This window comes from Rhyacophila brunnea, unplaced genomic scaffold (genome assembly GCF_057557595.1).
Source record: "Rhyacophila brunnea isolate RB1 unplaced genomic scaffold, BYU_Rbru_1.0 scaffold_3, whole genome shotgun sequence".
Lineage (NCBI taxonomy): Eukaryota > Metazoa > Arthropoda > Insecta > Trichoptera > Rhyacophilidae > Rhyacophila > Rhyacophila brunnea.
This window is the reverse complement of record NW_028232965.1, coordinates 38,312,082-38,325,869: the sequence shown is the minus strand read 5'-3', so window position 1 is coordinate 38,325,869 and position 13,788 is coordinate 38,312,082. Positions and strand designations below refer to the sequence as shown.

General features: G+C 35.1%; 1 protein-coding gene across 2 annotated transcripts; it reads left to right on the top strand.

Annotated features, from left to right (window-relative positions):
- Positions 1-7,250: 7,250 nt before the first annotated feature.
- On the top strand, positions 7,251-10,480 carry LOC147068324 (uncharacterized). 2 transcript variants are annotated; one of them, XM_085953316.1, is made up of 5 exons: positions 7,251-7,312; positions 7,404-7,465; positions 7,702-7,838; positions 8,113-8,286; positions 8,378-10,480. In XM_085953316.1, exon 5 carries the CDS (start codon positions 8,457-8,459, stop codon positions 9,012-9,014), a length of 558 nt encoding a protein of 185 aa, XP_085809442.1. In that variant the 5' UTR covers positions 7,251-7,312; positions 7,404-7,465; positions 7,702-7,838; positions 8,113-8,286; positions 8,378-8,456; the 3' UTR covers positions 9,015-10,480. The 2 variants fall into 2 exon arrangements, with proteins under 2 accessions (XP_085809442.1, XP_085809443.1); XM_085953317.1 differs by lacking the exon at positions 7,251-7,312 and having other exon boundaries at positions 7,404-7,838.
- The last annotated feature ends 3,308 nt before the right edge of the window (positions 10,481-13,788 follow it).

The following is a 13,788-nucleotide window of genomic DNA, read 5'->3' as shown; positions in this document are numbered from 1 at the left end:
TGTATATATTTTTAATTGATTATTTAGATCGAAAGGTAGTGTGTTTTTACCATGTCCCACTCCTAAATTCAAATAAACAAAGTCTGATTTCGTCATTAATTTTGAGTGTGTAAAATTAAATTCATAGTGTCTTCAACAGCTTACATTATATATTTTTGGAAAATATACAGTTTTTCCGTAAATTTTGACCAATATTGAAAAAAATCACGTTTAAAGTGTGTTCCAGGATATTTGAAAAAGTGGAATTCCACATTCCGTTACCATGATTTTAGCATGAAGGCGAAAAATTTCCACTATAAATATGTATTTTTTTAATGTAGCAACACTTTTGTATAACACTGATCGCCATTTACAATTTAAATTGTTGGTGTGTGTCGGTATCGCTATCGGAACAGGTTGCTTTCTGGGTTGGTCATTTAAGAAGTTCCACTACTGTTACCACGATTTGTAAGGTAAGAAATCACATATTTCCATTTCACATACTATACATATGGAGCTTATCTTTCATACCACAGATATAATAAAACATATCGCAGGTTTAACAATAAAACTAAGCTAAATTTTGGCTTCAACCACTTCTGAAACAGAATCCGTTACTTCCACTCCGAAACTATATTGGTGGTAACATATATGTGGAATGTAAAAGTAACGAAATGGAATGCATAAAGTTGGGTTTACATTGTGTGTTTAGTTCTTCATAGATTATAAAAAGTTTTATTTTGTCTGTTCGTATGAAAAACAAAAATATTTTCATTAAAAAATATAGAAAATAACCTGACTATATAATAAAGATTAAAAAAGTATGTGATATGTCTGAATACGCAAAACTAGCGCAGATAAAAGTATGGAGAGATACAAAAACAACAGAAGGAAAAGAAAAAACACCAGACTGAAATAATTGCGAGACAAGCACTAGCTCTGTCATACTCTTTCTGTTATACGCCACCAAAATTTTAAAACTTCTCCATACATTTTAGGCATAGAAATTTATAAAAATGTATGAAAAGTATTTTTTTGTCACGTTCAACAGAAATGTGTACCCTATTAGATTTAATATCTGGAACTGTAGGTATTCGCGAAATGTCAGAAAAGTACGTCTTGATTACAATCAACCTGTATAGCTACATTTTATGTTGATGAATACAAGTAAAGGCGCTACGAATGTTGGGCTTCGTCTTGCGTACTTCCCGGGTCTTTTCGGATGTTACTGTATTAAAAATTCTTTATAATTCCTTAGTAAGAAGCCGGCTTGAGAGTGGGTCGATTGTTTGGGCCCCGCATCAGTTGAAATATGACCTTATGGTGGAGCGAGTTCAAAAGAAATTTTTGAGACTCCTTTATTTGAGGTTATATGGATACTATCCGTGGCTTTATCCAACTGACTTTCTCTTAGGTATGCTAACATACTGTAGTTTAAGTGCTAGAAGATATCAATATTTGGCCACGTATTTTTTTCGACTAATACGTGGTGTGAATGAGAACTCTGCCATTCTTGGTAATATTGACTTGTGTGTCCCTGATAACTATCTTAGAAATCGGGAGCATCAGTTGTTTGTTCTCCCGAGGAGCAGAACTAACCTGCCATTGGTGATGCCAATTGGTAGAGCAATAACTCTGTTCAACCAAATTGCTTCGGATGTTGATATATTCCATCTACGTGAGAATGAGTATAGGTGGACGTTATTTTATAAATTCTTAAAATAGGGTCTGCTTAACTCATCCGGTGTACTTCCTTGTACCTATATACTTCATATTTTTTGTATTTACACATTTATACTATAGAATAACTTAATATTGCATAATTACAATATTACATAATACTTTTTTAATAATATTTATTTGTTTCTAAATGTCATGTTGTGAACGGCTTGAACTTATAATTTGTAATGTCCACAATATGTAAAATAAATTAAAATTGAAAATTGAAATTAAAATTGAAGTAAATTTCAAGACAACCTACAGTCGAACTTGGTTATTACGAGGAAGATGGGACCGACTGAATTTGCTTGTTATAAGCGTTACTCGTTATATCAGAGAATAGGTATTTTTAAATGAGCATGTCACATTACACAAAAAGTCGAAAATAAAAAATTTGGAAACCATCGTAAAAATCCCCGAAACGAGCATGGCATTCATAAACTACAAAATAAGTTGTTTATTGTAATGAACTCTGGTAGGTACCTACGAACTTCACAAACCTTGGATTTTTCAACCATATGCATGGATACTTTTTTTATTATTGTCGGCGAAACACCAATAAGGTAGGTACTTAGACACTTTACTAGTGTCATAAACGTAATCCGACCCCGGCGGCATCCTGTCCAATCGGATTTTATTGCTTAGGGTCGAAATGTTTTAAAACGATCGACACATTAACAGTATTTTAGCTCGGTATATCCGATAAGTTGCTCGTTATAACAGTGAATAAATTAAATGTATGGCGAAAATCATAAACCAAATGTCAACAAATGTTTCCTTATTACATCCGAGATCTCGCTATGTCCAAGATCGTAATAACCGAGTTCGACTGTAATTATTTTCGTAAAAGTTATATACTCCGTGCCGCGCTAGAAACTCGCGTCCGAATCCCTTGCTGATTTTTTTTTTTTCATATATTGTTAATTTGCTTTAAAGTATTTTTTATCTGAGTTACAAATAATATAAATGCCAAATAAAAGTTATGGTAATGTATAGTGTGTCAAAATTATTACCTACCTTATTTTACTAGTATTGTGAAATTTATTATAAAATATGTCTATTTTAGTGATTAAGTTTGATTTGTTTTGTTATTGTGACGCACGTTGAATAATATATATCTGACTATCAAAAAATTCAAATAAATTTCATAAAACAAAAATTTGTTTTTATGGTAACATGTAACTTTAGCTTTACAAATTACACTCCGTTACCATTTCGTTCCATTCCGAAAATGTCCCCAAAAAAGTTGAACGTTAACTATTTTTCATTTGATTATTAAATAACGAAACATATATATTTTTCCAATAAAATTTAGTAAAAGTGATTACTGTCTTTAAAAAAATAGCAGAACGAACATTGATTGGTTTTTTCAAATACTAAAGGAAAAATGCTCTGCCATTATAGACATAGGGTAACGGAGTGGAACAAAATGTGCCCAATAATTAAAATTCAATAATATTTTTTGACTATTTGTACTTTTATTTTTAAGTGTATGGTTTTTTTAATCTAATAGAGCTCTTTTAAGTGATAAAAAGTGTCTCATTCATGTTTTATAAGCTTAGTTTCGTCGTCACGGAACGGAAACTTATTATGCCCAATGTCATAAAAAAATGATATAAATATTGTATTAATCAATATTTTGCTGAAAAATTGCTATCACCAATTCAGCAATAGAACAAGGAATCTGCTAGCTATATAAAAATGGTTAATTTGAGTGAAAAAATAATATTACCCAAATTTCAAACATGTACAAACTTTGGCGAAAATGCCCAGGTATTCTAGGTACATACTTTATACCCGTTCCTCGTATCACCGTCTGCGTCTAGCGACGTAATTCGCGCTGTCGCTGTATTTTGCCGAATGTGTGCGAGGCGAGACGACGCGAGGGGTTCGAGCATCACTACACTATCGTGCACTTAGGTACTGACACCAGTATGTAGTTAGGACCGAACAATGCGCAATATTGCTAAACTATGAGTGAGTGGACTAACGATTTTACCATTAAATTCTTGGAAGAATGCCAGATCAAACCCATTGTGTGGGACCAAAAACATAAATTCTACAAGGATAGAAAGAAAGCCAGTGACACTTGGCTTTGCATAAGCAAGGCTTTGCAAATTTCGGTATTGGATTTGAAGAAGAAAAAAGAATCTCTGATGCCTACATTTAGAAGTCACTTACGTAGAAAGAAAATATCATTGAACTCTGAGGTCAGTTTCGACGAGATTTACAAACCAGTATGGTTTGCTTATGAAGTCATGGAAGATTTTCTTGGGTCCGTCTACGAATGTAATACAACTTCCAATACCTACACAAAATACGGTAAGTTCAATGAAACAACATTTTAAAGCTACCTAATAATTATTTTACTTTTTCAAACGATGTGCAACCTACCTACCTACTAGGACAAAAATAATGAACTACATTAATTATTATGAGGTAGGTACCTACATACGGTAGCGGCGTATATTATCTATGGTCGGCCGACATGCTATGCTCTAGTGCTGCCATCTTTTTGTCATCGAATTAGTACGCGGTTCAAAAAGTATTGCGGAAAAAATTGTAGCGTTGTCATAATAATATGTTGAAAATATTTATGTTTTTGATTCTCACAAAAAAATAACGGAGGATTAGAGAAATTCCGGCGCCCATTTTTATTTAGGTAGGTAAGTACCTCTTCCGACCAAAAATGGTTACCGGAGGACAGTTAAAGAATTTCCATTTTAACCTCTTACGGTCAAGGGCAGCAAATGTTTTTCAACCACTTTTTTTCTCAGATCGCCAATTTTTTTCTGATAAGTAAGGACTGAATTATAGTAGGTACGAAAATATCGAAATTTTAATACCTTTGGCGTATTTTTAAATGTCCAAATGAAATCTTTAAGATAAGTAAATTTTTTCCAAAATTCGAAATTATAGTAATTTGTTTATCGATTTAAGTTTCTTGACAAATACACCGTGTTCTCAATTATTCAAACTACCTACCTTTATTCATCAGAACTAAATATAATATTCGATAAGGGGTAGGTATCTCCACAACAACCAATCCTGAACAACGTTTTTGGATAACGCTACTTTTACTCTTTACTCAGCCTTTCTACCAGAGGCACCTAGCGGAGAAATATTAATCTTGCAATTTGAGACATTTTTTTGATAATTTACAATTTCAACTGTATTAATTAATAAATATGTAGGTACCTACGATTTTAGAAAACTGTTATAAAATGTGAATTTTGTTTACGTCCCCATCTTATTATAACATATATTTTATGGTCATATTTATTATTCAAATTTAGTTTATTAAGTATTCTAAGCATCGTCTAACAGATTTTTGACTAATTTATAGTTTTAATATCTATAATATAAAAATAAATATTTGTTTGTTTGTTCGTGTTTTATGCGCTGCCATACCGTTCATCCGATTGCGATAAAACTTTGTCAACTTATTACTTGCACTTGCGCGAAGAGCATAGGCTATATCTGATATATAAAAATGAATGCCTGTCTGTCTGTTTGTCTGTCTGTCTGTCTGTCCCGCATGCTTTCCTATACCATTCATCCGATTGCGATGAAATTTTGGTAAGTGGTTGTGTGCACACCCGCAAAGGTTTCTGAATTAGAAAAATCATCATCTTCTTCTTCTTCTTCATTCTATTTTCTTTTATTCGTATGGTTCCTATACCATTCATCTGACTGCGACGAAACTTTCGTCAGTTATTGTACGCACACCCGCAAAGGTTTCTAAATTAGAAAAACCATCTTCTTCTTCTTCATTATATCTTCTTTTATTCGTATGGTTCCTATACCATTCATCCGATTGCGATGAAACCTTCGTCAGTTGTTGTGGTGACACCCGCAAAGGTTTCTGACTTAGTACAACCATGTTCTTCTTCTATTCTATCTTCTATTCGTATGCGTTCCTATACCATTCATCCGATTGCAATGAAATTTTGATCAAGTGTTGTTCTCACGCCCGCAAATGTTTGTAAATTGATACAACCATTTTCTTCGTTTTTTTCTTCTTTTCTATCTTCTTCTATTCGTATGCGTTCTTATACCATTCATCCGATTGCGATGCAATTTTGACCAATTGTGCGCACGCCCGCGAAGGTTTCTGAATTAGTACAACCATCTTCTTGTTCTTCTTCTATTCGTATGCGTTCCTATACCATTCATCCGATTGCAATGAAGCTTTGGTAAGTTGTCGTGCGCGCGCCCGCGAAGGTTTCTGAATTAGTACAACCATCTTCTTCTTCTATTCCTATGCATTCCTATACCATTCATCCGATTGCGATTAAACTTTTGTCAGTTGTTGTGCGCACACCAGCGAAGGTTTCTAAATTAGTATTATATAAAATACAAAGTTTGTTGTTTGTTTGTTCCATCCAATTGTGATTTTTACTACATATTAATAACATTAATAACGTTTTCATATTTCGGATTCGATTTTAATTTAGTGTTCTTTTATTTGACCTTTACTCCTATAAGAATTATTTTCATATTGCCATATTGTATTACACAGATATTTTAATATTAAAAATATACATAATTACCTTTTATTATTTTTTAAATATCTAAGATAAATATAACCACAAAGCGACCCTGTGCGAAGCCGGGTACTTCAGCTAGTGTTTTATAATAATTAAAAAAAAATCGATTTTTATCTTAAAAATATAAATTTGAATTACTTGAAAATCTTTTTATTTACTTATATCAAATTGATACACCCCTGTTACAGGCGGGCTTCTCCCGGTGTAAACTAATCATTTATTAGTGATAAGTCGAAACGTAACCCTGACCTCTAGAAACGGCTTCATAAAACATCTAATCTGATTTCTTGCTCAACTACGTAAATTTTTATTTTTATTCATAAGTAAAGGCCTTCGTCCGGTGTGTGAAAATCACATATTGGGTGGAGGTGTAATTAAGATAAATTTAATTTAATTTAAAAAGTGTAAATGATGATGGATGAAAGAGATAATTTTAAGACTAAATATAAGTATTCAAATATAATAAATTTTGCTGCGCATTGCGCAACGGTGAAATCCTCCGCGCGCCTGCGCCGAGGTGGGCCTCGTGATTCGTCAAATCAAAAGGATCATGCGATCAGTTTGGCCAATCACGAGAGTCCCTTTTGCTGGTCGGCGTAGGTACGGGAAATTTAAAAAGAAAAAAAAGAAAGTAAGTAAGCGTCCCTTTTCCAACACGTACGGACCTGCGAAACTTATTGTAAAAACAAAATATAGGTATAAACCTGTAAAGAAAATTTAAAATATAAGATAATACCAAGTTACGCACGAGACAGACGTGGTTTCATTTAATTTCTCCTCAATTTACAAATATAATTTTTTTGTGAATCCGGGGTTCGATGGACACCTGGAGGGCGATTCATGACTGAAGCATGGCCGACGTGAGTAGTGTGAGTAGTCATAATTGGATAGTGATGCTTCGACAGAAGCACACTGTTCCTTCCTGTGTCCAATAATGCAACCTAATAATTGCCAAAAACGGGCGTACATTTATGATCGCCTAAGAGTTTTTTTGTCTATGCCCACATCTGACAGCTATTTCTCGCGCTCAAAAACTTTCATATTTCATAAGAACAGATACGTCGGTAAGTCAGATTTGATTTCAAATATACTGTTTATTTTATAAAATAATATGTAGGAATCATACTAAAAGTGTATTTATTTATTCCTTTACAGAATTAACAAAATGCCAGCGGCAAATAGCCACCAGATGGAGCAATTGGTAGAATTCATGGAATGTCAGTATCTACCACGTTTTTATTCAATACTCGTAAGAAATGTAGCCTACTAAAGTTATGCCAACATGTGGAATTAACACAGTTCGAGACATAGCCTGTGTCATTATTATGACATACTTATAATTGTGTAATGACCTCGTTTTATGAGACTAAAAACCAAACCATAACTTACTGTAACTCAAACCAGCTTAACCGCAATGATATGGAATACTATAACATTACCATATTTTCCGTAGTGCATCCAGACCTCGTCGCCGGAAGGCTCACCGGGCAGTTCACCAGCCTCGACATGGAGAGGTTGTGGACAGAACTGTCGGAGCAATTAAATGCTTGTTTGGGCGGTGCTACAAAATCCCACAGACGGTGGAAAAAGGTGATTTACTATTTATTACTAGTATTGGTAAAAATTATTATTTATTTAAATATAATAGACTGTGTCAACAACCTATCCAATATTATTTTACAAAATATCTTACTCTCCACATAAATCCACCATAGGTAGCTATAGATAGCAAGTTCAAGTAAGAAATGTTTTCATAAATTAAACCACATCTTTTGAAAGCATCCCAAATGTCACTGCTGTAAATAGTACTAGATCGTTAGTAATATTGTTGAAATTGAAAATTTCTAATTATTATTGTTTACAGGTATGGCAAGACACGCGGGCCAAAATGGCCAAAATCCTGATCTCCCAGAAGAAGACAGGAGGCGGCCCGCCCTGTAGAATCCGGCTGTCTGCTCTCCAGCAGCGAATTATGGCTCTAATAGTGCCATTTACAGTTACTGGGGAGCAAGGTAGACAGGGCAATTACACTGGGGGGGTAGGTCATTCATGAAATTCTATATTGATTAACAGTATAAAAGGGTTCACCCGTCGCATGTTTACTTATGGTGATAACATTTAATTCACAGGTACCACAGGAAATTTTGGGTCGCGTCTGTGTCAACGTCGGAGCCCCAGCGGTGGATCAACCAACCCAGCACCAGCAGCATGGAGGTGGCACTCACCGCAACCCCTCTTACTGTACCTACTACAGCATATTCTGAATCATCATCAGATGCAGATATGATGACAACCCCCGAATGTGCAATTTCTGCGACACCACGGCTCACGGCTCAAACTGTTGCACTGGAAGACAGTGCTGCTTTCACAAGAGCCCATGCTGCTACAAGTGAAGGCAGTGCTGTCTTCCCAGCAACAGTGAGAGCCCGCAGGCTCTCGTTGTCACAAACTTCTGTGGCAACGCAGACAATGGGTCCGGTGCCCGTGTTGAATGCCGCCGTAGAGTTGCTGACCATCAACGTTGCTGCGCTCAGGTCTGACATGGTGGCTCTCGGCATTGCAACCAGGTCAGACACGCAGGCTCTGATCATTGCAGCCAAGTCAGAGACTGCGGCTCTGATCGGTGCAGCCAAGTCAGAGACTGCGGCTCTGATCGGTGCAGCCAAGTCAGAGACTGCGGCTCTGATCGGTGCAGCCAAGTCAGAGTTGAGCGCACTAATATTAATGCTAGGTGCAAAAATTGACAATCTCGGCTATGCACCGTAATCGCTTCTTTGGGGTGGTTGTTTCTATTTCGGGGGTTTCACTGAATCATAATTACCGTGTTGAGCCGAATATAAAATAAAATTTTACAGCATCGTGTATATCAGTATAAGTGATCCTTGTTACATTTTAAACGATGTATGATTTCACCTGTTTACAATCAACTGTGAAACATTATTTTATATTTGTCTCAAAACAGTTTTTTCATGTAAATACTCAAAAGAAATCCATTTCAAAGTATACATTCATGTCAGTATCCTTATGAAAAACCAATAATTTGTCTAGTTCTGTTTCAATGCAGTGATTTATTTAAATGGAATTGTTTAATGAGTATTTATGTGTGTCTGCATCTGTGATTTTTCCAGCCTTATATTGTTTGTTATTATTATAATAAGTGTCTTGAAAATTTGCAAATTTTATGCAAACCTATATTAAATTTCATATTTTGTGCGTATAATTACTATGTATAATTAGTCTATAAAATATTTCTAAGGAATTGTTTAAAGAGTGTTTATGTGTGCCAGCATAGTGTATTTTGTTTGATATTATAATAAGTATCTTGAAAATGCAAATTTTACGCAAAACTATATTAAATTTAGTGAATTGTGCTATTGATTGTGTACATAAATCATTTTTTGAGACAGGATGAAATAAAATTCCAAAGTATACGAAATAATCATTTTTTTTATTGCTTTCATATTTCACAAGAATATTCAAATATTCTAATATTAACATAGAGTAACAGAATCATAGTTTTGATTTTTAAGTATGTGTCCGATGCATATCGTCGTCAAGATATGAAAACCTCATAACTTCACAGTTTTTTTACTTATTTTATTTTTGATGAGCTATTGAGGCGTCTTAACTCATGTGGTATTTATTTATAGTTACTGATAGATACTTCGCTGCCTTATTTCCAGGTTATTCTATATCACATTTTTTAGCAAAATGGCTTTTTGATTGATTCGAAGTGACATAGAACAACCTGGAACTGATAAGATACTTGATAGATATCAACACGCTCTATCGTCTGGTAAAACAAGCGTCGTCAAATTCATTATAATTCCTCCGTAATTTTATGATATCACTACGTGTTAAGTCGATATTGAATATATTATTACTGGAAAAACGCTATAAATAACTAGTAACGCTTTTGTAAATCAATATCTATACTGGCAAAACACGATAAGTCAACTAAAGATTATTTGCCAGTAGAGATTGGCGCGTGTTCGCATTGACCAAGTCATATTGGGCGGTCATTTAAGTTTAAGACAATGCCTGTGTATAGTTTGGTATGTCGTGGAACTAGTACTAAAAAATTGTTTTTTATTTGTATTAATAAAGTACACTGATATTAAATCGCAATGATTTAAATAATGTGAACATTCCTGTAATTGTAATATTTAACCATTCATGTACCTATTTTGGTTTTCATAAATAAATTTTTTGATAAATAAATGGTTTTATACAAATACAAACATCTTTTTTCATAATTGTTGAAATATCCGACAAACTGTTTTTATATTCCCACATTAATTCCAAAATTCTGCTGGACAAAGACGCTATGTGATGCCATTTTACAAACAAACAAGTAAAACTATGTGTTAATATAACAGAAAAGGTTCACTGTTACATCCTTAATCCATAAACCAATTACAATCATAAACCATTGATGAATCATATAAACTAGTTGTCCTAACAATTTGTGGTTGATTGTATTTAACCTTTAATCCTAGAAGCCAGTTATCCATAAAGATTACAATGGAATTTATGATTCGCTATTTACATGGATATTTTTTATCCAATTTTGCTTAACCAGATGGCTGCCAAGAACGTCTTAAGACGCGCACTTTTCCGAGAACGCCTTGGACGTACCGCTTTAAACGGGATTTCACTAATGTAAATCAATTATTTTAAACATACAAATATGTTGAACACACAACGGCGTATATTGGGAATATCGTCACACACTCAGAATTGAAACAGAATCCGTTTAAATACATTTTTAAAAAGATATATTTAGAAAGTTTTATTTTGGTACTATTGGTCACACGTTCGATTGGTTTTTTCGGCCCTATTTATGCATGGGGCTTGTTCACATTCATTAAGAGTATAGCCAATAGGTTCTGATACACCCCTGTTACAGGCGGGCTTCTCCCGGTGTAAAATAATCATTTAGTAGCTTAAGTCGAAACGTAACCCTGACCTCTAGAAACGGCTTCATAAAACATCTAATCTGATTCCTTGCTCAACCACGTAAGTATTTCCTTTTAATTTAAAAAGTAAAAATGATGATGGATGAAAGAGATAATTTTAAGACTAAATATAAGGATTTAAATATAATAAATTTTGCCGCGCATTGTGCGTGAAATCCTCGCGCGCCGGCGCCAGGGTCAGGCTCGTGATTCGCCGAATCAAAGATCACGCGATAAAATTTGGCCAATCACGAGAGTCCTTTTTTTTGCTGGATGGCGTCGGTACGAGGAATTTAAAAAGAAAGAAAAAAGGATGTTAGTAAGCGTCCCCTTTCCGATAGGTACGGACCTGACGACTACAACTGTAAAAATCCCAAATATAATTTGTAAAACTAAAAATTAAGAAAATGTAAAATATAAACAATATCACGTTACGAGCACGAAGGACTGTGTTTTATTACCACTCCAACCGTTTGAAATTATTTTTTTTGTGAATCCGGGGTTCGATGGACACCTGAGCTAGCCGCTGGAACCCCGGGGATCTCAGTTCCCTATCATCATCAAACAGATTTTCAATATATGTCTTCCAACGAGTCAGCTTCTTTTCTATATCTAATATAATACGCCCATTTTCGTCTTTCAAGATAGTTGATGAGGTTCCTTTCGTAATTCCCAATGTTTCCTTTATCTTCTTGTGCATATTAAAGGAATCATATTTTCGTTGGAGATTTTCAATTTCTTTGCATTGGTCGGACATTCATTCTTCTTTAGCTGTACGAATTTTACTTTTTATGGTATTATGAATTCTCCTATATTGAGTTTCATTTTTATTTTTCCATTTTCTTCTTTCGTCCATTAAAGACAGAATCTCATCTGTCATCCATTTTTGCTTCTTAGCTGTTCTTTTATATTCTAATTGATTATTAGATATGGAGGAGAACACATCTTTTATCCTGTACCACTTGTCTGTTATGTCAGAAGATGTAATGACTGAAGTTTTTATTCTTCTATAACATCATTATCTTTGTCGGCAGTTGGAGCGTACACCTGTATTATATTAACACTAGCTGACCCGGCGAACTTCGTACCGCCTCAGAATCAATAATCTTGTGTTAACTTATTAGCTGCATTAAATTCCGTTTTTTATTAAGTTAAAATGAATTAAGTTCAATAAGTTTGCCAAAATCAAATCAAAATGAAATAGATTACATAGTTTTGGTTGGTTCAGATTTCGAAGCATAATGATTACCGAGCCAACCTTCAGTTGTAAATATGTCGGTTTTTCAGTCGTTTGAAGGTTTAATGGCAACGGTTTATCGCTTTGGCAAATCGAAAAGAAACTGGTCAATGTTGTCGCTGGAGGTGTTTCAGCATGTTGAGCAACATTCGATGCGTTAAAATAAACTCATTGACCATTCTCCAGATGTACAGCAGTGGGATGACGTTCATGAATGGGGAATGGGGAATGAGAAAATACGTCAAATCACTTCATTGCAGCTCATATATCGACCAACTTGATAGTGCGTGATTTCATCGTTGGTATTGGGAGTTTGAACGCCAAAAACCACAATATCGCTGCCATTGGTGACATATTTGCAGATGTATTTGATGGACTTCACTGAATTGCAAAACTCTACGTTGCAATGCGCCTTGAATGTTTTGGAAAGAAGTGGCGAATACGGAACAATCCAAGTGTTGTCAACCACGATATCGTTTCCTTTCACTTTCGTTGTGACAGTTCTACCGTTATCATCAGGTGATCGACGCCGATACAGTGGATAACCATCGTTGGCGGTGATAGTCTCCGCCGTCAAATTTCGTGGATAACGCTTGGAACACTTGCCGTCGACCATGCACGGTGATTGGGGGCTGATGGCGCCACACGGTCCGTGAATCATGTTAGTACTTACAACATTATGCAGGTCTGGATTGGTTTCGGGATCAGGAATCTCGGCACATATGATGTCATCTATTTGGTCTGGTCGAATTCTTTCGACTAACCAAATAAGAAAGTGTGCATGCGGCAAGCCTCGTTTTTGCCATTCAATCGAATACATCCAGCATCGAGTATTCCCAAAGACGCGATGCTTAACAATGTAGTTCATCAGCGACAGGATTTTTTGTTTGAAGACACGTGCGGTGATGTCGTGCCGATCACTTGATGTTTGTCCGGGGAGTAGCAGTTGAACAATTTCTATCCATTTCGGATTGCACGTAAAGGTGATGAATAGATCTGGACGACCGTAATGACGAATATTGTCATTGAATCTTGCGCATATTCATGCATATGACGCGGGCTGCCCATGTACGTCGCCGGTAGAATAGACAATCGACCAACATTAGCTGCATCTCCTTCGGTGCTGATTGCATCGCGTAAATGAATATACTCCTCCGAACGCAGTTTATTATTAGTTCATACTTTTCCAATGCAGATGAAAAAAATAATTCATCGAAATCAGTCAATCAGTTCTCGAGATATCATCAAAAAAGCCATTCCATATGTTATTAATTTGTTAATTTTATCGGTCACTATGATACCCACTCCATTTCGATGGTGGTTATCATCATTTCCCGAGTATTAC

Coding starts and splice junctions, on each gene's coding strand:
- LOC147068324 (XM_085953316.1), top strand. CDS start 8,457: ATGGAGGTGGCACTCACCGCAACCCCTCTTACTGTACCTACTACAGCA.